The sequence below is a fragment of the Pithys albifrons genome, chromosome 6 (assembly GCF_047495875.1).
Source record: "Pithys albifrons albifrons isolate INPA30051 chromosome 6, PitAlb_v1, whole genome shotgun sequence".
In the NCBI taxonomy this organism is placed as follows: domain Eukaryota; kingdom Metazoa; phylum Chordata; class Aves; order Passeriformes; family Thamnophilidae; genus Pithys; species Pithys albifrons.
In genome coordinates this window covers 28,442,069-28,465,507 of record NC_092463.1, presented here as the reverse complement: position 1 = coordinate 28,465,507, position 23,439 = coordinate 28,442,069, and the positions used below count along the sequence as shown (strand labels likewise).

General features: G+C 34.0%; 1 protein-coding gene across 2 annotated transcripts in view; it reads left to right on the top strand.

Annotated features, from left to right (window-relative positions):
- The window catches only part of SCFD1 (sec1 family domain containing 1), a 50,258-nt gene extending 28,222 nt beyond the window's left edge, over nucleotides 1-22,036 (top strand). For both annotated transcript variants that reach the window (XM_071557997.1, XM_071557998.1), the window contains exons 15-25: nucleotides 2,007-2,103; nucleotides 3,744-3,814; nucleotides 4,694-4,773; nucleotides 5,321-5,383; nucleotides 6,366-6,441; nucleotides 8,517-8,570; nucleotides 13,130-13,182; nucleotides 14,611-14,644; nucleotides 15,784-15,849; nucleotides 19,757-19,825; nucleotides 20,684-22,036. In XM_071557997.1, coding sequence (XP_071414098.1) covers nucleotides 2,007-2,103; nucleotides 3,744-3,814; nucleotides 4,694-4,773; nucleotides 5,321-5,383; nucleotides 6,366-6,441; nucleotides 8,517-8,570; nucleotides 13,130-13,182; nucleotides 14,611-14,644; nucleotides 15,784-15,849; nucleotides 19,757-19,825; nucleotides 20,684-20,707 — 687 coding nt within the window. In that variant the 3' untranslated portion in view covers nucleotides 20,708-22,036. The remainder of the gene's footprint in view (nucleotides 1-2,006; nucleotides 2,104-3,743; nucleotides 3,815-4,693; nucleotides 4,774-5,320; nucleotides 5,384-6,365; nucleotides 6,442-8,516; nucleotides 8,571-13,129; nucleotides 13,183-14,610; nucleotides 14,645-15,783; nucleotides 15,850-19,756; nucleotides 19,826-20,683) is intronic.
- The last annotated feature ends 1,403 nt before the right edge of the window (nucleotides 22,037-23,439 follow it).

Here is a 23,439-nt window from a genome sequence, read left to right as displayed (position 1 = left end):
AAAAATTAAATTTAGCTTCATGTACATATGTAGCTAGGTGTAGTTAAAACATAAAAAATAAGTGAATATAATGGAAAGTCTAAAAAAATTGTAGTAATTTCTTTCCAATTGTTATCTCTCTAGATAGATTTAAGGAAACTATAATGCAGATAGTCTCCAAGATGCTGTAGAATTGATGTCTCAGAACATGTCTAATGTGCTGGGTACCAGATTGCATCTGAAGTTAGGACTTGGAAAAACGCTGGTAGTTCAGTTCTATTCAAACTTTGCCTAACATAAGCTCAAGGTATGTAGCTTAAAAGAAGCTCTAGCTCTCTTTTTTTTTCTTCATGCACCTACGTAGTCATAGTTGCTATGATGATCAACAGAAAACATTCTTCTGCCCCTAAAAGTAGCAAAGGGTCATTTTTTTGAGCACTCTTCAAGGAAATTTACTTTATAAGCTGTAATTACAAGCTTCCACAAAAGGTTTAAATAAAGCAACTGTTTTGCAAGTAACTGCTCTTCTCAAGGAGTTCAGTAAATGGTGACTGAGAAATGGAAGTGTTGTATAGCTACCTGCATCCTAAGCTGATCACCAAATGCTTTCAATGTAAAAATATTCTTGTGACTTATATCTTCTTTTATTTTTCATTCTCCTCTCCAGGTCTTTACAGTACTCAGAAGGTGAAATATCCTAATATCCTTAAGCTAGAGAAGTACCTTTTTTTTTTTTTTTGAGGGATGCTGAAATAATTTTTTTGAAATTCCATTTTCTTATTTGTGATCTCAGGAATAATTTTAGTAGAATTCAGAAACATGTGAAAACCAGACTTTCAAAGTTTTTATGTTGCTGCCATTAGAACAACTGGGTAGAAGGTCCCATAGCCAGTTTTCCATGCGTTGGCATTATCAGACAAAATTTCCCGAATCACTTAACCCAAGAAAAGCACAGGACACTCTTGTCTCGCTCTGGCAGTATCATTTCAGTGGAACTGAAACACTTCTAAAGCAGCAAGATGGAGATCTATTCTGACAGACTCCTTTCTGAGCCAATACACAGCTGAATGTGTCCAAACACCAGGATTTAATTAGTTACTGGGTATGAGTATGGTATTAGTATGGTTTTTGTAAGCTGAGCAGTTGTAACATTTGTTGTGATGCTACATGTTAATGTTCGACCACACGTAAAGATTTGCATTGTAATGGAACTCTTTACAATAAGTTTTGGATTGCATTTTTCTACTTTTAGTTTGTAAGTCCATGATCAAGGAGTGCAAAGCTTGTCTGTTTTCGCAGGTGTGCTGCAATGCAGTCATGAATTGCATGACCATGTAGTGTCTTCCATGAAGTTTTTGCCTCAATAATTTTGTGTAGTCCCTGTGCCATCCTCTCTAAAAAAGGATTTTCCCAACATCTAGATGTTGTTCTATAATGAGAGACTTCTTTTTCAGTATTAGCAAGATAATCTAATAATAAACTTATTTATCTTCAGTATGAGTGGATAATTGCAAGTCTTTGATTTGATGCAGTGTTTCATTACCAGCCCAAGCTGGCAGTTGACAACTTTCCTCTGGGATGGTGCCTTAATGTATAAGGAATTTCCTCCATTTATCTGCATTGAATAATTGAATTGATGACTGAAAGACTGAAGGTTCAGCATAAATCTGATATAATAGTCACTGACCATTATTTGTTCCTTTTACAGCACAGCACTATGTATGATGGCATGTAGTTTTCAGCTATGGCAAAATAATAGTTGAAAACAAAGCTTCTCTTCCACTTCAATATTCACATCAGACATCCCTTTCTTAACTTGCATTTTCACTTTTAATGTGATTGTTACATACACATCAATCAAGTTAATAGAAGCATATCATAATGCAAGCATTAGTTATTTTTACTGATAATTTATTTAAAAATAAAATTTTAAAAAGAGTCTTTATAACTAAAACTCCTTTTTAAAGAGGAAATAAATATTCTTTCACAGTCTTAAGATGTTAACCCTAACACTTACTCTTAAACAGAGTCGAAAACTGGATGTGTATTTTGAATACGAGGAAAAAATAATGAGCAAATCTACTCTGGATAAATCTCTTCTGGACATGATTTCTGACCCAGATGGTGAGTATTTTAAATCTGAACTTTGTATAAAATTTGTTAAGATACACAATAAATCTGTACCTACTTGGACTTCAGGGTTGGTAAAGAGCTTATGTACAACCCCTGCAAGACTTGTGAAGAGAACGGCTTTTGAGGGATCTTCAGTAGCACTCTAGAGAGTTTAGGATATCAGTTGAGTAATATGCAACATATTAGCAACTTTTGCAGCTCCAGTAAAATCCTTTCCCAACTCCTTGTTTCTGAAGGTCAAAATATTTTCCTACAATTTAGTAAAGTATACTTAATGCAGTTACAATATTTTCATTATTATTATCATTATTTAGTAAGACAATATATCATTTAGACTCATGTGTGAGACCACATACACTCCTGTGAGCACAAACTTTCTAGGAGCATTGTAGGCATGGTAGATAGACCCAGCTGAAACCGAAACTTGGTGATGAGTGAGCTATGGAAACAAGCTGTAGAAAGGCCTGCTGGAAACCAAGTTTCCAAGCAGTTACACCACATATTTAGCATGTTTAAGTGAATTCCAGGTGGATGTCTACCTTGAAACCTGGCTTTTGGTTTAGATAATGCAAAGTTTCTTCAGTTCTTGGTCTTCTGACTTACTGGTGTTTGGTAAAGGTTAGGGAAACCTACTGTCCAGAAAAGATTGTACCAAGTCATAAATGTTCATTATGACGGCACTTACTCTTAACTTCTGCCAAACTAAATATATGCTCACTTATAAACAAAAGTTGCAGATTAGATTAGATGATCTCCTGCTGACATGAGCCACATTCCATAGCAGGAGAAAAACACCTAAAATAAACAAACAAAACAGAAAAAGGAAAAGAAAAAAATAACAAAAACAAACCAGAAAAAAAGTTTATTTACTTACCCACAAGTACAAGAAAGTGCATTCTTATTGTTTTAAAGCTATCAGGCTTTTAAAATTAATTTTAATTTGAAATGTTTGTTTTGGGAAGTTGTACTTCTGAAATCTTAATTTGAAACTAACAGTGATTCTCTTCTAGAAAAAATAAAACATGGTGTTCAAAATCTGCTATAGTAGGTTATAGTTTAAGTCATGGCCACATAATTGTTTTGATCTGGAGAGATGAATTTTGATTGTCATAATAATAATGCTTCTTAGAAATGGGTAGTGTTTTTCTGCAGCAAAGGGTGTGACATATGATTCAGGAGGTGAAATCCTGTCTGAAGGCAAGTTGGAAGTTCAGGATTTTTTTTTTTGAACTGAAGTTCATATAAGCGCTTTTCTAGCCCTCAAGTATTTCAGAAACAAGTTGTAGAGATAAAAAAATCTGCTGTGGCTTTTACTTTTATAATTTTTCTTCAGTCTGCTTTTTGATAATTCCACTACCTAACTTATTTATTAAGATATTTAAAGAATAATATTTGCTACAAGCAAAAAGGGAAAGTGTAAAACTTTCAGAAAGAATTAGTACATCTAACCCAACTTGTAATAAAATTGCTGTGTGTCTTTCTACTAGTTTTATACATTGAACAAGCCCATGGTTATAGATAACAATTATTGTCATAACTAAAGGTTTGCATGTACATATATATGGTTACTGAAGAACAATTAATGTAGCAGCATAGTTACAATTGCAGTTTTTAATTTTTTTTAACTGCAGCGGGAACTCCAGAAGACAAAATGCGATTATTTCTCATCTATTACATAAGCTCAGCTCAGGCACCTTCAGAGGTATGTATGTTCTTTACAGCTGCCAGCACCAGATTCTACCACACAGAACTTTTCTGTGTTGTTTCAGCAGTATTTCTGCTTCCTTTTAAAGAGAAGTGTGAAACACCCAGAAAATAAATTTCGTAGTATTACCTGGAAATTACTCACAAAGCTTTAGCCACCATTTGAAACTATATGAATGGCTAATAAGAAGGAATATTATTCTGAAATTTTTAGATCAGAGTTACTGCAAGACTCATCTTAGCATGCTTTCTATTATTCTGCTCCACTGCTCAGTAGAAGTAGATAAAGTAATATGACTCTTTTCACTCTATCTTTGTATATTAAAGAATAATTGAGTCAATTGACTAGCGGATTTATAAAGGAGAAATGCATCTTTTGGCAATATCTGAATAATTCACGAAAAAATTTCTTAATATTTCTTTTGAAATTAGGATGATTAATTTCAAAGAAAATTCTTCTTACACTGTAGAAATATTACGTGATGGAAAAAATATTTGGTTAGGCAAATAGTATTCTTATAAATGTATATTAGCTCCTCTTCGTGTATTATCTGGTGTTGTGACATTCTACAGAAACCAACATTCTGTCAGATTTTTTTTAAAGATAATGATATAAAAGACTTCCCATATCTGAAAGTGAACAGAATTCTACAAATAGTATTAAGTTTAATGAGAGCTGGTCATGGCAAATTTTCTTTTTAAGTTATATTTTTTCACTTGTTAGAAAATGGGAGGAAGACTCATAATTACTTTTTAACTTTGGTTAATGCTATAACTTTGCACTACTTGCTTAATATTTAGATGCAGATATCTTGTCTTTCCACGTAGAGTTAAGAGTAGCTTTAATCTCTTGTAATTCTCCACTTCATAATTGCAGATTGACTTGGAGCAGTATAAAAAAGCATTGATGGATGCAGGTTGTAATCTCGCTCCTTTGAGCTACATAAAACAATGGAAGTAAGTACTTTCGTTTTTCTGCTATGAATCTAACTGGGTAATTTTACAGAACCCAGCATTGTATTCAAGAATTATATGCTACTTCTCATACATCATAAATTATCCTTACACAGTCATTCTGGTGTAATTCTTTACTGTCAGTGTTATGGTAATACACGAAAATCTTATTTTGAAAACTAAACTCCAGTAATGCCAGGACACTGTTGAACATGGCACACAGTAGTGCCCTTAATGATCCACGACAGAAACAACTTACTGAATGAAATGAAAAGTTGTTTTCATTGAGACTCCAGAGTTTTTTTTGTTTATGGTGATGCTGCCTATCAATTATCCTAGTTTTACATGGTATCAAAATAAAGTCTTTGCCTTTTAAGTATCAAATCTAATTCCTATTGTATTTGTAGACAAGAGGGATGCATATAATAAATAGTTGCTTCCCAAAAGAGTTTGAGATGCAGTTTTTTCACTTTCAGATGACTAGAGAGGAGCATTCTACAGCCCCGTGTACCATGAGATAAATATTTGATTTCTCTCTCTGCTTTCACAGGGCTTTCACTAAGATGGCTTCAGCTCCAACCAGCTATGGAAACACGACGCCTAAACCACTGGGGTATGTTTTTGATTAATTTTCTGTAAGCTTTTGAGTTCTTTTAAGTTATTTTAGTAGTACTGAAAGTGTGATTAGGGCTATGCATGGCTCAGAGAAAAACGTCTCCCTGTTTGTACAAGTTTTAAGTTACAGACAATTACCAGCACTCATCTCCCCTTAACAGAGCGTAGGACACACAGAGGAAAGTAAAAGGATCTGTGATGAAATCCACACAGTATGTTAATATTGTGCTATCTCCACTTGCACATTAACTCTCACAGGAGAAGAATTCAGCACCAGGACCTGGATATATGACAGCTATCATTTTAACCCTTACAAATTCAATGACTGAAGACAAGAATAGCCCTCTATATACCAAATCAGTTCTCTCCTGGGCTTGGATTGTCAGGGATGCAAGAACACACTGCTCTTTGATTGAAATGTCCTGCAGGGTGTCTGTCTGCTTGTTGAAAGGTGTAGTTACTTATTTCAAGTACATATCGCATACAGGATATAGGGCTTGGGTCTTTCCATGCTTGAGAGGATTTGCATCCTCATTACCAACTTTATTTTCAGGAATGCACTGTCACTGTCTTATGGCATCTGTGACCCAGTATGGTTAGAGAGAATTCCAGTGCTGTTTCACTTGGAAAAATTGCTGGTTGGTTTCTTGCAGGCATTCAGCATCTCTGTTAACTCTGATGATTAGGACACTGACTTGAAAGGAGCACTCAAATGCTTGCAATGACTGAAGCTGTAAATAAGCTGTTCAGTGTATTAAAGACGAGAACTCAAGACTCCTAGTAATAGGTGAAGATCTAACTGCTAGATTATAGGTGTATTCCATACACTTGCTTGCCATGTGGTGTGAAGAATATATTTTATGACAAATTGAACCACTTGGTACTTAAGTGCCATCAGCTTTAATGGGAATTGGATGTCAGTATAAAGTTTAAGAATACAAATTATAAAAAGAAAGTCTTACACTTTATTTTTTTTTCAGTCTCTTTTCACGTGTTATGAATACAGGATCACAGTTTGTAATGGAAGGAGTGAAAAATTTGGTACTGAAGCAACAAGTAAGTTTAAAAAAACGATAACAAGACTATTACATGAGTATTGTCAACACTTGGAAAAACAGATTTCAGTATCTCTATCATATTAATAAAATTCATTGCACAGTAAAATAAGTAAATGTAAATCTCTGCTGATGGATAGATCTCTCACTTTGTAACTTCCAGTTTTCAGATAAGTAAAAATAATGTTCATATTTTCTTTGAATACCTCTTTGTAAGGATTTAGATTCCAGTATGTGCTATTAAGATGGATTTCAGCATTATAAAAAGAGTAGCTGTGGAATACTCAAAATAGACTAAACCTTCATAAACAACAAATATAACCATCTGTGTCTTTACTCAGAACAGTATGTGTTAAGTGAATCTATTACAGAGTGATTGAAAGGCTGAAAGTGTTAATTCTCTGTTCAGTTCAAGCATTTCTGGTTCTCCCACATAAATAATGTAGAGCAACTATAGTCTTGCATTGTGCATGAAGATCAAAGTGTGTTTACAATGAAATGGCCACCTTCAAATACTGACTTAACTTTATAAAATATATCTGAGCATAACCTGCATGCAAATATCAATGTTCACCCCCCCAAAAGAAAGCAAATAACAACAGAAAAGAAACTGGTTGTATAACTTGTCGCTGAAATTTTGAATTGTGGTTCCCAGAAGTCTCCTTCCCTGTAGAGGACACATTATTTCCTCCAACGTGTACTTTCATCAGATGCCAGTAAATCAATATTTACAGTTTAAAATCTTGATTGTCATATTTTGACATCAAGATTTCTAAGAAAAAGATCATTAAATTCTTAGTTGAAGAATCAGAATTTAGTTTAGAAATACTGCATATCCGAACTAAATAAAATGGAATCCTAACTAAATGTTGACCTACTTAATCTTATTATTGCCCTTATTTGTTTATTCACCCTGTTAAATGCATCATGTGTGCATTAAAGATATCAGCTATCTCATAAAAACAGGGTCTCACTTTTGTAGGATATTCAATGAAGTTAATTCTGCAGGAATTTCACTGTGACTAGGTATGATAAACTGCATTACATAGTTACAAATCAGTGGTATATCACAAAACATGGTTGAGGAAACTATTAAATACACAGCTTGCTTGTAAGTTATATTTTATAGAGAACTCTTCAGATAAACTCTTTTAATAATAGAAAATAATTATATTCTAAAGGAGCCTTCCTATTCTTTTATTTAATATTTTGTTACTAATTTAAATGTCTGGCTTTAAAGAGTTAGTATTATTGTTGACAAAATGGCTTTCATTGTTCTGGGTTCTGAGTGAGCAAGAAGCCCCTTTGCCAATATTTTCAGGATATGCCTTTTCTGGCTTTTAATTCCTTCTCCGACTTTTAATTCCTTCTCCCAGTATTTTCACGTAGCCAAATAAAATGCTCTTCTTCCTCATATTTTTAAGCCTAATATACATCTGTGGTTTTTCTATTAAAGTTAACTTTTTATTTTTTCTTCAGTCATTCAGGGATTTACATTGGTTTTTTACTGTGTTTTTCAGGGTAGTGTGTAGATCATCCTTTAGAATGTTTTCTTTTGATATATTCTGTCAATAAGACACATTTCCAGTTCTTTTGCTATGTAAACAGGCTAACATTTCCCATCTTAAATAAAGAACAGTAATCTTGACTCTCACCTTAGTTTAATCTTTTACCATTCATCTCAACATTTGTTCCCAGGGTTGCCTTTTTTACCCATTTCTTTAAAAACATTACGTTTTGTTCAGCATCACACCCTGATTATCGCCTTCAGCTTTAAAATTCTTTCCTTAACTGCAGAGAATTCATATGTGATCAAATCTGCATGTGTTGCTTATAACTAAATACGGCTCTGTTCCTATCTTCACACTTTGCCTAGCTAGATGCACCTCAGATGTTTGCATTGTCTGCACAGAAAAGTAATTTAGGTGATGATAAATATGCTATTAATCTTTACAAAATATAAGAGGAAAAATGTTTGAAATAGTATTGCAAATACTCTGTAAACTCTTCCATAAATAATAGTGTGCCTGTGAATAGTTCTTAGCAAGCATTTCAACATTCCATTATGTTTTACAGAATCTACCAGTCACACGCATTTTGGACAATCTTATGGAGATGAAGTCAAACCCTGTGAGTACAACTGCATTCATGGGAGAGATGTGGAACAAATGAAATCTTGAGGCTGTGATATGTGATATGCTGTGGCTAATTTTTTTCATGATAATTGTTAAGTCATGCTGTGTGTAAGGAATAGAACCGTTTTCATAACTATTTAATAGGACTTTTTTATTAAAAGAGTTTCTGAAAAATTACAATTTATTATGTCTCATTGGCGCTAATATTTTTGATTTTTTTCCTAGCCTGAGCTTCTATTATTCTTCTGCTGTATTGAGCATCTGTTGCTCAAAAATGTCTGTATTAAGCTGTGGGCTGAAATTTTCTTTGCATCAAGGCAATTTTTGTTCAAAAAGCAAAATTTCATAAGTAGTTACAGACAGGCATGTTAGAGAAAATTTAATTTCCCGAATCTTTAAACTCTACTGTTTAGAGGAAAACATTTTACTACTGATTCTGTCGGTTTTGTTTGCAAGCAGAGGTGGCTTTTGTCAGAAAAGTCTTTTTGGCTTGTTTCTGTGAAAATTTAATGACTATATAAAATTTGTATGTTACAAACCCCTGAAATGTTTAAGTATTAGCTAGATAGTCAAGGTGCATTTGCTAGGATTTTAATACTAAAAATAGTCCTGAGCCTGTTTATGCCCAACATATAGTCAATGCAGTCATTTTCCTTGCCATGTATTTAGTTCCTGCAGAGCTCTTAAATATGACCAAACTGTCCACGTACTTGTCCTGAAAAAATCACCTTTTAAAAGTCATTTAGAAAGCTTTCATGTGCTTACCACATCTTATCAATCTTCCTGTTTTAATGGCATCGGCATCAGACAGAGAGATACAATTATAATATCTGACACTGGTATTGACTATATGTGAAGGGAGAAAAATACTGATAAAATATGAAAATTATCTACATGCAAGTAATACTTTATTTTCTTAAACTGTACTTCATCAGTGGTATATGTCATGGATTTAAGCAGATAGTTTGCTTTCTCTTAACAAACAAAGGAATTGACACTGTTTTCATTGTTAGTGGATTGTTGTTCCTATTTGCAAGACTTGGAAAACATATACAGGGCTAATTTTAGCTAGTCAACCAGTAGATGTCACCCAGAACACTTACCACAGAAAGCTGAAATTAAAACTACAGATAACTTACACCTGGGTGAAAAACAAAACAATTTTTTAAAAATAAACAATAGCTTCCTCAGGCTACAAGTTTAGGAGTTGATTTGGAAAAGTTTACAAGTCTTGTGGTTGGGTTCTTTTTCAACTTGATATTGCCATATTTTACTTAGTAGAAAACAGCCACCACCACTTTGATAATTTGGTAAAAACACTGATCTTCTCACTTGAAAAAGCAGCCAGTCTGTCAGTCAGCAGCTTCATGTTCCACTGGCATGCCAGAGATTGATATTTATGGCCCAAAACAGAGAGTCCTACTTTTTGAGTTATAGAAGACCAGGCAAGCTCCAAGGAATGTTTCTCCTAACCTGCAGGAAAATTGACAGCAAGTTTTGGAGTAAGTTTCAGCCAACAGAAGCAAGCCAGAGAGTCATTGTGGAATATATTTAGATGTGCTGTACCAAAAGTGAAATTGTATCTGGAAAAGGTCAATGCATAGAAATACACCATTGTGGCTTCTTCTGTGTTCATCTTCTGATTTTGGAGGCCTTTTCTATTCCCCAGAACAGAAAAGTATTGCACTGCAGGCAAAATACAAAGGGAGGGGGGAAAGATCTCACAATTTTATTTTTTACAACACAGAAGCAGTCTCCTGTATAGTTCATTAAATCTTTTTAACCACAGTGGTCAGTGTATGAATAAAAGGTGTAATGCAAGATTAGAGCACATTATTGAGAAGTCAAACAATTATTACAATAAGCATAAATAATTCAAATTAATGTCTAGGTGTGAACTGCTACAGTAAATTTATGAAATGTACAACTTGTACTGCAAACATTCACAAATATTGTCAATATCTTAAACCTATTGAGAATGATATCCTGGGCAAAACTCTGTAGGGTTGTCTGTAAATCACTTTGTGTGTTACTTGTCCCTGCTGTTTCTTTTGTCTCACAGTGACAAGCTTACCAGACAGAACAAATAAGTCTATATCGGTGCTTTCCAAATTTTCAGAAGCAGAAAAAGCTGAAACAGTTCTTATGGGCAGCAATACCATCTTTTAGTTTTTTTAATTTGTCTAGATTGTTTAAATATAGTTACAGTTTTTCTTGAAATACTTATTCAGAAGCATTCTTTGATGGCCTTAAAGTAATCTGTTACCTGGGTTTTTTTTAAAATAATAATCTTTTTGGCCAAAGCAGATATTAAGCAATTGCTTTTAAGATTATGTTTTCATGAAGGAATATTCTGTTTGTAAATCTAATATCATACTTGCTTTGTTTTGGTGTCACTACAGATTGAGTAAAACCTTAAATTTTCCTAAAACAAAAACCAAAATCTTACTGTCAAGGATACACAAATTTTAACCCATAGGTGTGTAATTAACCACCATTTACTATAGAATTATGGAGGTTCTTTTAAGTATCTTCTGCAGAATGGTTTGATTATTGAGTTAGGACAATCTCTTATAAGTAAACCTTTGCAAAGGGGTTTAGCTTCTGTCAATACATTATGTACATTTCTATTGACTTAAGAGATAGATAGTTCTTATTTGTGATACGTATTAATGAAATTGTATTTTGGTTAATACCATCCCTTTCGGTGTAAATGGTATTTTTCAGATTTAGGATATATTGTAGGATTAACTTTCATGCATTACAAAGAAAAATTCTAAAAATAGAGGATTTCCTTAATCCAAAATTAGTCATGTAAGATTCTACAGAAGAACAAACACATACTGAAGTTAATGACATTTCCATGGGACTTTTTCCATTTTAATTCGAAATCTTGAAAATTAAGTTTATACTCTCCAAAGTATTCATTGTCTTCTTGAATTGCTTAGGGAAGTCACAAATTCAGCTGTGTGTAAGGAAACAGCTATAGAGTCATTTTTATTGGAGAATAGCAGTTTCTTAAAGCAAATAAAATCACGTAGGGTTTCTTTTCCCTGCACCCTCAGAACTGATTTCAGCTAGAATGGTGTATTTAAACAGCAGCAACAAAAAAATAAACTACCTTATCACATTTTCATGTCTTTATCACTTTCCTGTGTCTACTTATACAAGCCCACAGTGAGAAAACACAGCAGTAATGCATTCAGGAGTAAATGTTTGTAATACACTTATTAACTCTGATTTTTAGCTCTACCAGTAGTCTGTAATTCTTTCTGATAGGCAGAGAAAGTGCAGTTCTTTATCCCAGATAAAGGTTTCTCAAATATCTCTCAGTTTTAGTCTGTCAATCTCTGTTCATTCCCAGCTTTCTCATTACTTCAAAGTCACTGTATCACCTTTATGTACAAAGCTGCCAAAACCACGAATGCTGGCAGAGTACAAATGTAGTTGAAATTCCTGGTGGAGCATATAAAAGCGTTTTACAGAGGCTCGGTGTGAAATTAGTTCTAAATTAATTTTTTTAAAAAGCCAGACTTCGGTATAGGAGAGTTATTTTACGTAATTACATGAAACTCCTTAATATCAAAGATTCATTTCCTGTGTGTGTAACCACTACATGGACATGAAATATTTTTAGTATTAGAGGTAATTATGCTTTGTGAGCTCTAATAAATTGCCCAGATAATCTGTGTGCTACTCAAGAACTATTATTTCTGCTCTACAGAGTCATGAAAACAGAGGTCTTTGCACGTAAGCACACAGGTGAAGTCAGCTGTAGTTCTGCATGCAGCTTATCCACAGAGTACCTGAATGAAAATGTAGTAGAGAAATAGCAGAAAGCCAAGCAGTTGTCAAAAGGAGTTACTAAGAAGTTCTGTTTTTCATCCATAATAATTGGCAAAAGTCCTGCTTGTAGCCAGTAAAAATATTGAAAGTGCCTCAGTGTTTTGTATGAAGAAAATTTTTTTTGTATAGTTTAGACAGACTTTTCAAATTCTTGTGGAACTCATTTCTTCTTCACGAGCTTAATTTTGGTTTAATAGTAGTCATAAATCATGAAATGAGAGGCATAAGTTACATAACAGTAGCAGATTTTGATCTGTCTTGTATTTAGCATTCATTGCCACAGAAGTGTTTTGTTTTATAATGTTAAAACAGTGGCAGATCTCTGTAAGCTGGAAAATTTTAGCACTTAAAACAAACCATGTGGTGTTCGTCTAATGCTAGTAACACTTTAATTTTTCTTTCTTCATACTACCCTTCTGTTGGGATTTATTATGCAACCAGTGTACCTTTTGGAGTGTGGGTGAAAGTCAATTTTAGATGAACCAACAATAAAAAGCTCAATAGTCCTCTTCCAGCTTCTTACTGCTTTTTATTCTACACTGGTTCAGTTATGTACAAACTTCATAAATATTAGTGGACACTACAATTACTTTTGAATTAGGTGATGGGAAATCATGGTGTTTTGAACTATGTTTAATGTAATAGATACAAGCAGAAATTCATAAGCCAAAATGCCAGCCTTTGAGATAAAAATGTACTTTTTAATAGGAGACAGATGACTACCGGTATTTTGACCCCAAGATGCTCCGAGGCAGTGAAAGGTGAGTTTACTACGAGTCTTACTTCTTTCCTTGTACTCTGTGAAAAGGCTAACATAAGAAATCTGGTTTTATTTTACTTGCTGACTACAAGTAATTAATTTTAATCATTAATTCTAAGTCAAGACAGTTGGTGTTGAAGGAATTCACAATGGGAACTTGAATCAACTACATAAATCTTTGTAACACTGAAAAAAAATACCTTTTGTTCCAGTGACTGAATATGCTGCTAACATGTACATCGGTTCGGTCATGGGAATGTGTACCAGGATTTAGCAATAACAGTTAGAGTTCTTCATAGTTGGACTGCTTGGTTTCTTTGAAACTTTGTGGTTTTCCACTGTTTGAAAAAAAAACATTAATAGTTGACTGCATTTGCTTTTTTGGTGCACAGTTTATGTTCATGTGCAGATGAAGGGAGACTTGGATATAGTTTATTTTGCCGGTAAAAGAGAGGAAGAGGAATTACACTAAAAATTTATAAATTTTTATCTTTTGCATTATGTCTTTGACCAATAACTGGCTGGATAGTCTCACCTAATCTAATATCCTAGAAACAGAGAAGATACTTTATTTTAATATACCTTCTAAAAATAATTTTCATCAAACCTGTGGGAAAACAATCAGCTTATTTAGTCACAGGATTTTATTACAGGATGAATGTAAATAAAGTAGGTCCAGGCTTGATTTTAGTTACTTGCATGAAAAATCTCTCTGCTTCATCTGTTCTTAAAACATGGAAAGTAATAGGAAATAAATTTCAGGTAATATATGTTATTGCAGACTATATAGTTTCAAAGATAAGCAGATTTTGAAAGCATGAAATAAGAAAATTGCTAGTATTTTATGTTTTATTTTAACATTCATTGTTTTGTGATGCTTTTATAGCATTTTTGGTGAATTTTGTGCAGAAGTGCAAAGATTTGTTTCACTAAAGCCAAAGGGGTTTTCTCATGTAAATACACTTTTTTGCCCACTCCATATATTCTTATGTTGCTTTAAACATTGTAAAAACATGCATTTACAGCAGTTCATAAGTGTGCTATTCTGTGTAGCTGTAATAGTCATCACAGTGAAAAGCTTTTAATTTCTGGTTTGTGCTTTGTTGGGGTAACAGCATTAATAGTTTGAGCTTTTAAACTCTGGAAGAATTTTTGTCATAAAGCTTATGATTCAAACACCAACCTTAAAAATTATGAAGTAAAACTCCTGTTTACTCGTGTATTCGGTGCTGTAGAATGAGTGACTTTCCATAACAAACAATTTAAATAAAATACTTGGAGGATGAATGCATAAAGGCAATTATTGTTCGATTTTATTTTTTGTCTAATATTATATAGTATTTCATAAACATGATGTGTACATGACTTGTTTTGCATATTAATGTCTAATGAATTTGCATTGCATGTTTTTGTGTGTTCCTTTTTATAGCTCAGTTCCAAGAAATAAAAATCCATTCCAGGAGGTAAGCCACATAGAAATTATTTTTCAATGTTCATGAGTTAAAAATAAGGTACCCTTCATTTTTGATAATCATGGTTAAGAAAATGAGAGGTCTTGTTTTCAAAAAAGCACTTAAACCTAATTATATCTAGTATTAATTACAATTAGCTGTTATTCTGAAGAAGGCTTTTCATCTTCAAAGGACTATGTAAGCATTAACTAATACTGAATTAAAAATCTAGAAAATTCTTCTGAAGGTAATTACAAGGATTTATTAATAACATAATTGGGTACTGAGCAATTTAAACTCCCCATTTTTATACCAGATCTTGGGAATGCTCTCTAGATTTAATTCTGTGTCCGGTCTTAAACAGCAGTGTTGACTACTGATGCAAATGACTGTTTTAAGCAGTCTCTGCAATTAAAACAAAAAAAGCAAAATAGCTAATGTTGTCATTTCGTACAAATTCTTGTAACTTTCAGTATTTTTCAACATAAATAGTTGCAAATAGCAGAAGTCTTATCTGATCTTACTACGGAGTTTCATAGGTACAATCTTTGCCTTGGCAATATACAAATGTCTCATATTTCTCTTGAAATGTTGTAAGTATCCTCCAGAACAAAAGAAATAGCATGTGTTGTCATATATGTATGGCTAACAGATGGTCACAGCAAAAGCATCAGTAATAACACAAAGTCTGTATAAAATTCATATAGTGTAGTCAAACCATTTTGGATGGTGAATGGTAACAGCAATATTACAACTATTAAGTCTCCTTTTTCTAGTCATTAATTGTTCCCTTTTAAACATAACCCAGAAGATACTCATGGCCTTTACCTGTAATATTATAGATTATTAATAGTAGTAAGTGAGAACGGAAAATAAAAAAAAAAGTAACATGTTGAAACTGCATATATATCAAGTATTTTTTAATAGAAGATAGTGGCATGTTAAAAGCTCTCAGCTTGCTGTTCTGCATCCTACCAAAACTCTTTGAATATCTTCTTAAAGGTAGGAATCTAGTGGTTCTGTATCCAGTTCTTATCAGACTGCAGTGTGATTGTGATGATTTTTGTTCTAGGTTGAATGATTTGATATTTTACTACTGAAATTTTAAGAATTTGAATGCATACTCTGATAATATGTGTATTGCCTTTTAGGCCATAGTATTTGTAGTTGGAGGAGGCAACTATATTGAATATCAAAACCTTATTGACTACATAAAGGTATGTGTACTTCTGTCAGTTGTAATCTATAACTTACTGATAGAAACCAGTCACAGCAGGGTTTTTGTACTATTTAGCATTTAGAAGACCGAGTCTATGAAATTAGCCTTAACATCCTTATTCTATACGGAGTCTGGGAAAAAAGTATGTAAGAAATCAGTCGAAATTGTGGATTACTAATTCAGACCAAAAAAGAGTTACTCTGGTATTTTCCTTATGTTGCACTTTGGAATGGAGTAAGTAAAATGCATTCTCCTTTATTTTGACTTCATACACTCCAGCATGGTTGAATACTGTGAGCAGATGTAGCTAAGTGAACTAACCTGTCTTCTGTACTGATACATCAAATGCTGTTTGGCTGTTCATATTGTTTTAGAGTCCTATTACTAGTTTCCATTTGCTGTTCTTAAATAAAGCAGCTGTAGCATATCATAACCTTGATAGTAAGGAACTGCACAGAATTCTCTGGTTTTCGGAAGTCTTGCAAAAGAGGTACCACAGTGCTTTTTCATATGCAATTTAGCAACATGGAGTCAGTTTAAATAAGACCTGCAGATAACAGTATCTTATTTTATGACAATCTTACTTGAGCAAAAAGTATTTTGTTTCAGAAGCCAAGATAATGCAAATACTATGCTATCAGTCAAAGCAAGTATCAGATTAGCATCAATATCTAAGCATTTATTACTTACCCACATTTAGAAGTTTTCACACTACTGAGTTAATGGAAGCTTATTCTTATTACACTACATCATTTCATTCTGTGTAGCAATCATAAGAGGTATCATATGCACATAGAAGAAAGTACGTAACCAACTGTGTAATGCTGGTGTAACAGATCTAATTTGTCTGGTTCCAGCTGGCCAGCCTAGCAGAACCAAAAGTCAGTGGATGGTGAACAGTGGTATTCAAGCACTTTCCAGGAATAAAAACAAATGCAAAAGGAATCTTGGTAAAATTTTGAAGAAGGTAAAAAATTGCTTAAGAGCAGAAGCATACCCTTCTTTCTTTCTAATCTTAACTTTGTTTGTGGTACAATTGTCCTGTCCTGTGGTAGACTAGATTGAGGCTTTTCACACAAAAGAATAAATATGAGCATTAATCACTGAAAAACACTTCTTCCACAAAACAAGGACATGAGAGTTTTATGCCCAGGTAAGTCTTGGAAAATGCAAACTCAAAATATGTGGGCTGAGTTTCCCCCTCTAACAGACAAGCATTTTGGAACAGAGCTGGTCTGGATAGAGCATAGGATAAGAAGAAGAATGTAAATTAGGAATGTAAACTAGTTACCAAGGATGGTGGTATCTGCTTGTAGCAGAGCACATTGTCAAACGTTTAGTTTGCTCCTTAGTTTACCCAAAGCTACTTCAGGTACCATATCAACTCAAAAGATGCCCAGCAACATGTCTGTCTGTGGTGTATATTTGTTACTTCCTACTAGAAGAATCTGAATTCCCTGGAGGCCAATACACTTCTCTGGTGCACACTGACAGTACTGAGATTTGCTGTGTGCCTGTATATACAGGTCATTTGTAAGGTGAGGGTTACGCACTTGGCACTTCATACAAAGTGACAGGAAGCTGAAGTTTCTGAGAAATAAGAGGGCAAACAGGAGGTCATTTGATAAACAGACCAAGAGGACAGAAGGAAGTGAAAACTATGGGAATGGTAATGTAGAGCAAGTTGAAAATACTTTTTCTTCTCCTGGAACCTGTGAACAGAGGTTTTTCATTATCAGTTGTCACGGCTGAAAGGCACTGGATGTTTCTCCAGTCAAATGGTGTACTTGAGCAGTGGGAGATGATCTCCCAAGGGAAAAGACTCCCTCACATTTATTCTGCTTAGCCATTGCTCTTGAGAAGACATGGAAGGTTAATAAAATCTTTAATTCTACCTTCCACCACCTGGAAACTTGTGTGTCTCTCCCAGGTGCCTCTTACAGGCTTATCCAATAAAATTTGCTTTTCCATATGATACACTTCCAGCATCTATTGTTTCAACAGATGTAGCTTATTAATGATTCTCATATTCAATCAGTCTTCCTCCAGAATAAAAAAAGAAAAATCAACAGCTCTGTTCTTGCAAGCAGATACCAAAGAGATTTTATTCACTGCTTTATTTTTCTAAGCACTATCCGTTTTGCCAGTTTGCATCTGAAAGTACAGAGAGTATTTTAAAACTTTCTAAAACGGGAAGCAAAGTTCATTCAGCTTTGACATTCTGAGAGGGTTTTTTTGTAGAAGAATTAAGAGGAACCCTCAAATCCAATTATTTGCAGTTCAGTGCTACAATGGACTATCTCACAACATCAAAAAGCAAATATTTATAATATCATTAAGGCAGACTGTGCCTTAAAATAAACATATTGGCCAAGTTCAGTTCAACGTGGTGAAAATGTGTCATCAAAATTGCAATCCATGGGAGCCTCCAAAAGGAGACTAGTGTACTATTTGGTACAAACAAATTTAGCATATTAAATTCTTTTTGTACATGGTTAGAAAAGTGCTACTTGCTAATCTTTTCCAATCACAAGAAATTTAAATCAAATCATAGTTTTTCAGTCATTAAGAAATACTGAACTTTGAAGACTACTGAGGTTAATTTTTTTCTTTAGATACTAAGCAGTTTCAACTCGACTCCAATAATTATTTGCAGATATAGCTCTTTGTATGAATAAACTAAGAAAAGAATAGCATACACATTTTTAAAATTACAGAAGAACATCTGTGCCAAACTAGAATTCATGTTTTTCAGGGCTGCCTGAAAGGCAACGGTCCCATTTCACAGTTATTTGTGTAGTTTAAAATTCTGTTACGCGGCAAAAGCAAATGCTACTCAGTCACAGTAGTGAAAGAGGAATGTGTCAAAATACTGGTTTAGACCAAAATCAGACCTGTTCAGATATCAAGATTTAAAAGAATAGCCTGAAACATCTGAAGATGAAAGCTCAAGATCCTGCTCAGCAACAGGAGCATCTTATTTACTACAAAACATTCAAAATTAATAAAAAGATGGGAACTTGAACCAGAATTACCATCTCCTCACTTAGCATCCCCACCAGCTAAGGACTGTTCAAATCTGCTTCTGTTACTTTCTGTGTAAACTGCACAATTGGCAGTATATGTGAAACAATCATTTTGTCAAGGCTTATGTTACTAAATCACTCTTTAATAGGTAAATTTTACCTAACTAATATAGGAAAAGGAAAATAATTTACCAGTAAAATAGATTTATCAAGCCTATAAGCTGGAACTTTGAGGACCCAGGGTATTATTAACCTAACACTGGAAGTAAACTCAGTCTGAAACAATGTATTACTTAAACTAATTTTCAGTTCCCAGATGCTGACATGGCACTCAATAGTCCTACTGTATCAAGCAAATACTGTTAAACTGCAAACTAAGTTTATTATGAATCTGAGTGAAGTCGACAGCACATTTTGTTTCAGAATCTCTCTTAAAAAAAGTGCTGATTTTAATATTATCTTCATATTGAAATAAATTATAGGTTGAAATTTTCAGGCTCTAACGCAGAAGAAACAGGAAATATGTTGTTACTATTCTGAGTGCGTTGCCCAGTTATTTTAGGGAGTAGGCTTTGCTCTAGTAAGGTTGTTAGCTTCCCTGAGCCATTCATAGATACATCAGAGAGCTTAGATTTCTACTGAGCTTAAATGAATAAAATGTTCCAGTTTTCCACTTTCTTTCGGTCTCTGGTCCCTTATTTTCCACTTCAGTTTATTTACAGGGTTTTTTCCTGTGTTGTAACAACTACTATTTTTCCATTCAAAAGTGCAGCACTTCAACATTATCGAGATTTTGCTGGGTTCTTTTGGTATACAATTAGTTTAATCACTTCTGCTCTCTGTTAAATACTTGATTTCTTATGGACTTTTCTTTTTTAGGGTAAACAAGGAAAGCATGTCCTGTATGGCTGCAGTGAACTTTTTAATGCTACACAGTTTATAAAACAGGTAAATAACTTGATAACCTCTGCAATATTCATTACTTATTTAACTGTGTGTTGACTTATATAACTCTATCTCTCCATGGATTTTTACAAAAAAACCCCAACAAAACTAAGTTTTCAATGAATAATACATGTTCTTGTTCATCGTTTTTGTTTGCTTGAAGTGGGGATTTGAAGCCATTATTTTTAATTAGCTTTTGAAGGCCTGTATTGTCAGTGTCAGTTCACAGGTAATGCAGGTAACAAGTTCATAATTGCCTTTACATAAGTAGATAGATAGATAGATAGATAGATAGATAGATAGATAGATAGATAGATAGATAGATACTGGTCTAGTATAAGCTTTTTGTCCACACCTATACTAAAATCTGTATTGTAGTGCTGTTAAAAATAACATCATCACCATGACTTCTTTATGCCTCATTCCAATACAAATACAAAACAAATATTATTCATTGTAGTCAGCAAATAGCAACCCTTCAGTAGCTATCACCACCTATGGTTTTATGTCCTAGTAAGATGAGAAAAAGTTGTTATTTAAAACTACATTTTAAAGAGGTAAAACAATTTTTGTTGCACTTGAAGAAGACAAATGGTACTTACTGCCTGTTAACTCCTCATTCAACTTAATTTAAATTTTTGTTGTCTTGTGTACATTCTATCTCTGAGGATTTTTCAGATCTAAAGATCTGAATCTCAGATCCTCTGCTCTGAGGGTATGCAATAAATATTGTATTTCCAGCATACTTTTTGTTGTCAGAGACAAAGCTTGTAGGACAGAAATACTTACTGTATGAACTGGATATTAGTTTGACTGAAAGAAAATTAGCAGCCTAATGATTTTCTTTCTCTTCATGTTCAGCTGTCCCAGCTTGGCCAGAAATAAGACCAGAACACCTGGATGACAACATGACAACAGAGAATTGTTACAACATACAAAGATATCTTCATATCTTTAATTTTGTCATTATATTAAAACTTAAACCAGTTTCATTAATATGATAACTTTTAAAAAATCTGTAATTAATACAGTGTATATCAACCTTTCAGAAATAAACCTTAAAACCTGCTATATTTTTGGTGAGGGTTAGTTTGACATTATTACATTTTAAATGCAGTATTAGCTGTGGTATATGAGAGATGACTGAAAAGCATGGCATTTTCAAGTTCTGCTCTGTAAGTTTCTGATACAGTAAATGGGGCAATAGCTTCAAGAGAAGGTCAAGTGTGTCATTATGTTCTTCTTAAAAGCCTGAATATCTTTATTTAACAAAATTGAAAAGGACAGAACTATCTTTTAAGGCCACAGATAAACAACCTTAGTGCAAGAGAACTACTGCTTCTCGTTCCTACCCTTTTACTTTACCAAAGTTATTATACTTAGATTTATGCAGCCTTTGCTTCGTGGTCGAAAGATGTACTTGAAGATACCTTCAGTACAAGTTTCTGGTACAAAAATTTAGCTTTTCTCTTAAGATTATGAGAAAATTGCTTGCCTACAAAGTCACAGTGTCAAACTGTAACACTGAAATCTTTAACAATTTTCTTCTGCCATTTTTATTGTAACTGCTTTGACTGTTATGTTTGGGAAATAACAGTCATACTCACAAAACAGGTCTTCACTGTTTTATAAGAACATATTTAAAACACAGTTTTTTAAAATTCCATTAGCTAGGGACAGTATAGTAATTTAAAGAATAGTTAAGTTTTGCCACTAATGATAGCTCTAGAGAGCGCATACAGGAATTGAGAGAGGCAATATATTTATTTTTAATAGACTTAGGTCTCTGCCTCTAGAAATGTCCTCTCTGGAAACAGCTACAGGTGAAGCAATAATATGCCTTCAAAACAAGGCCTAACACATTCAAAAAGCAAAAAAAGCCACTTGTGGGTTTATTAACAAACTGTGAAATCATAAGAATTACTGGCATATTGTAAATTTTTCAGCAGTGTTTTTTGCACTGTTCTTCAATATTGAATATTAATTTTGCACTAAACACAATACTTTTTCCCCAGCTACTGTTTTTCAGAACATCTGTACAAGAAATGCAGTTGATCTGTTCCTTAGAAGTATCACAAGAAAAATATGCATAATGTAGACCATGTTATCAAAAAGTAATAGTTATTTGATTATCTCAGCTGAGTATTGTAACCTACTCCACACTACTACTCTGAACTTCTAACTTTGCCAAGTCAATAAATATATTTATTACAATGTTCGTTGTAGTTGTTGCATGTGGGCACTCTCCCAGATTTCAGTAAGCAAGGACTCGCTGTCAAATGCAGTTTGTTATTCTAATTCCCTATATATATATACTGCATTTGTTAGTAAAAGCAAGGTCAAACTGTGTTTGGAAAAGAAAATTAGATTTAAGGTGTTTATTGCTTCCTGTGGGAGTTCATTCCAGGCTCTTGAAATAACCCCTCCTCAAGTGTGCTTCCTGTGAAAAGAGTTTTAACCTTTCAGCTGATAACCAGCTTACGAAAAATCTGCCTGTTGCTTTTTGTCCAGTTCTTGGCACCGATCACTTAAACCAGGAGCGCTCCCAAATCACAGGTTACAGGATTTGCTCTTTCAGTAAACTCGGCAAAGATATAAGAAATTACCTTGGTGGCTACATGCAAAAATATCCCTTTTCAGTCTTTGCACTGCGTCTGGAGAAGGGCTTCATTTGTGCCCAGCTTTATAGCTGGGTCTTCAGGTCTGCACTGCTCAGTTTGGGGTTTGGATTAAAAAAAAAAATAAATAAATGAAATTGTTGTACTTCAAACATTCTTTTCCTTCTGCTCCAAACTAGTTTTCTGGTTTTATTGTAGTAGTAGTCCTAAAGCTCTTTGCTACCAGTAAGATATGGATTTACCACTCTGTTTCTGTAGCAGTGTACACACATGTTTCTTCCTTGCTGACATGGTGTGAATTATGGTGTGCTGGTATTTGTTACTTGGCCCTTTTTCCCCAAGTACCTCTTGTGGATGTAGGAATGTGGAAGGTTGTACAAGAGGTTTCTGTTGTTAATCTAGAGGCAAGCAGTGTTAAAAGTAAGCTGTTTCTTCAGTAAGTTTTTCAGCTTATAGGCAGTCACTGGGTCCTTGGCATTCTCAAAGGCCTATGCATGAAGGAGAGGTTATGCCTGGCTCAGTGGGTCTCTTAAGTAAAATAGTACCAGTAGCATTCACATTGCTAATAAATATTTTAGGCGGCTCCATGGAGGACTAGGGAAGTTTGGAACTTTTCTGACCCCTTCTCTGTTAATGAACCTGCAAGAGGGTCAGCTGGCAGGGCAGTGCCAACAGCAATGCCAACTCCTGGCCCAGCTGCTCCAGCTTCCACATCACAGCTCTGGCAATTCTTCATTGGGATCAACCTTCCCATTTAGATAAGTGAAAACAGCACAAGACTGAGTGACAAGTGCTGTACATGTTCTCAGGAAGAAAACCAGTGGTCTGGTCTTCAGCTGTAGAAAATTGGCACATCCATCTTTCAGGAAGTACAGGAAAATCTTAAAAGGTTGCATGTAGTTGTCACTTTAAGAATTAATTCATATTTTGAAATTATAACCCTTTGCTTACTTTCTTACTTTATTTTGAAAGTTTTAGAATATTTAAATGAATATTTTG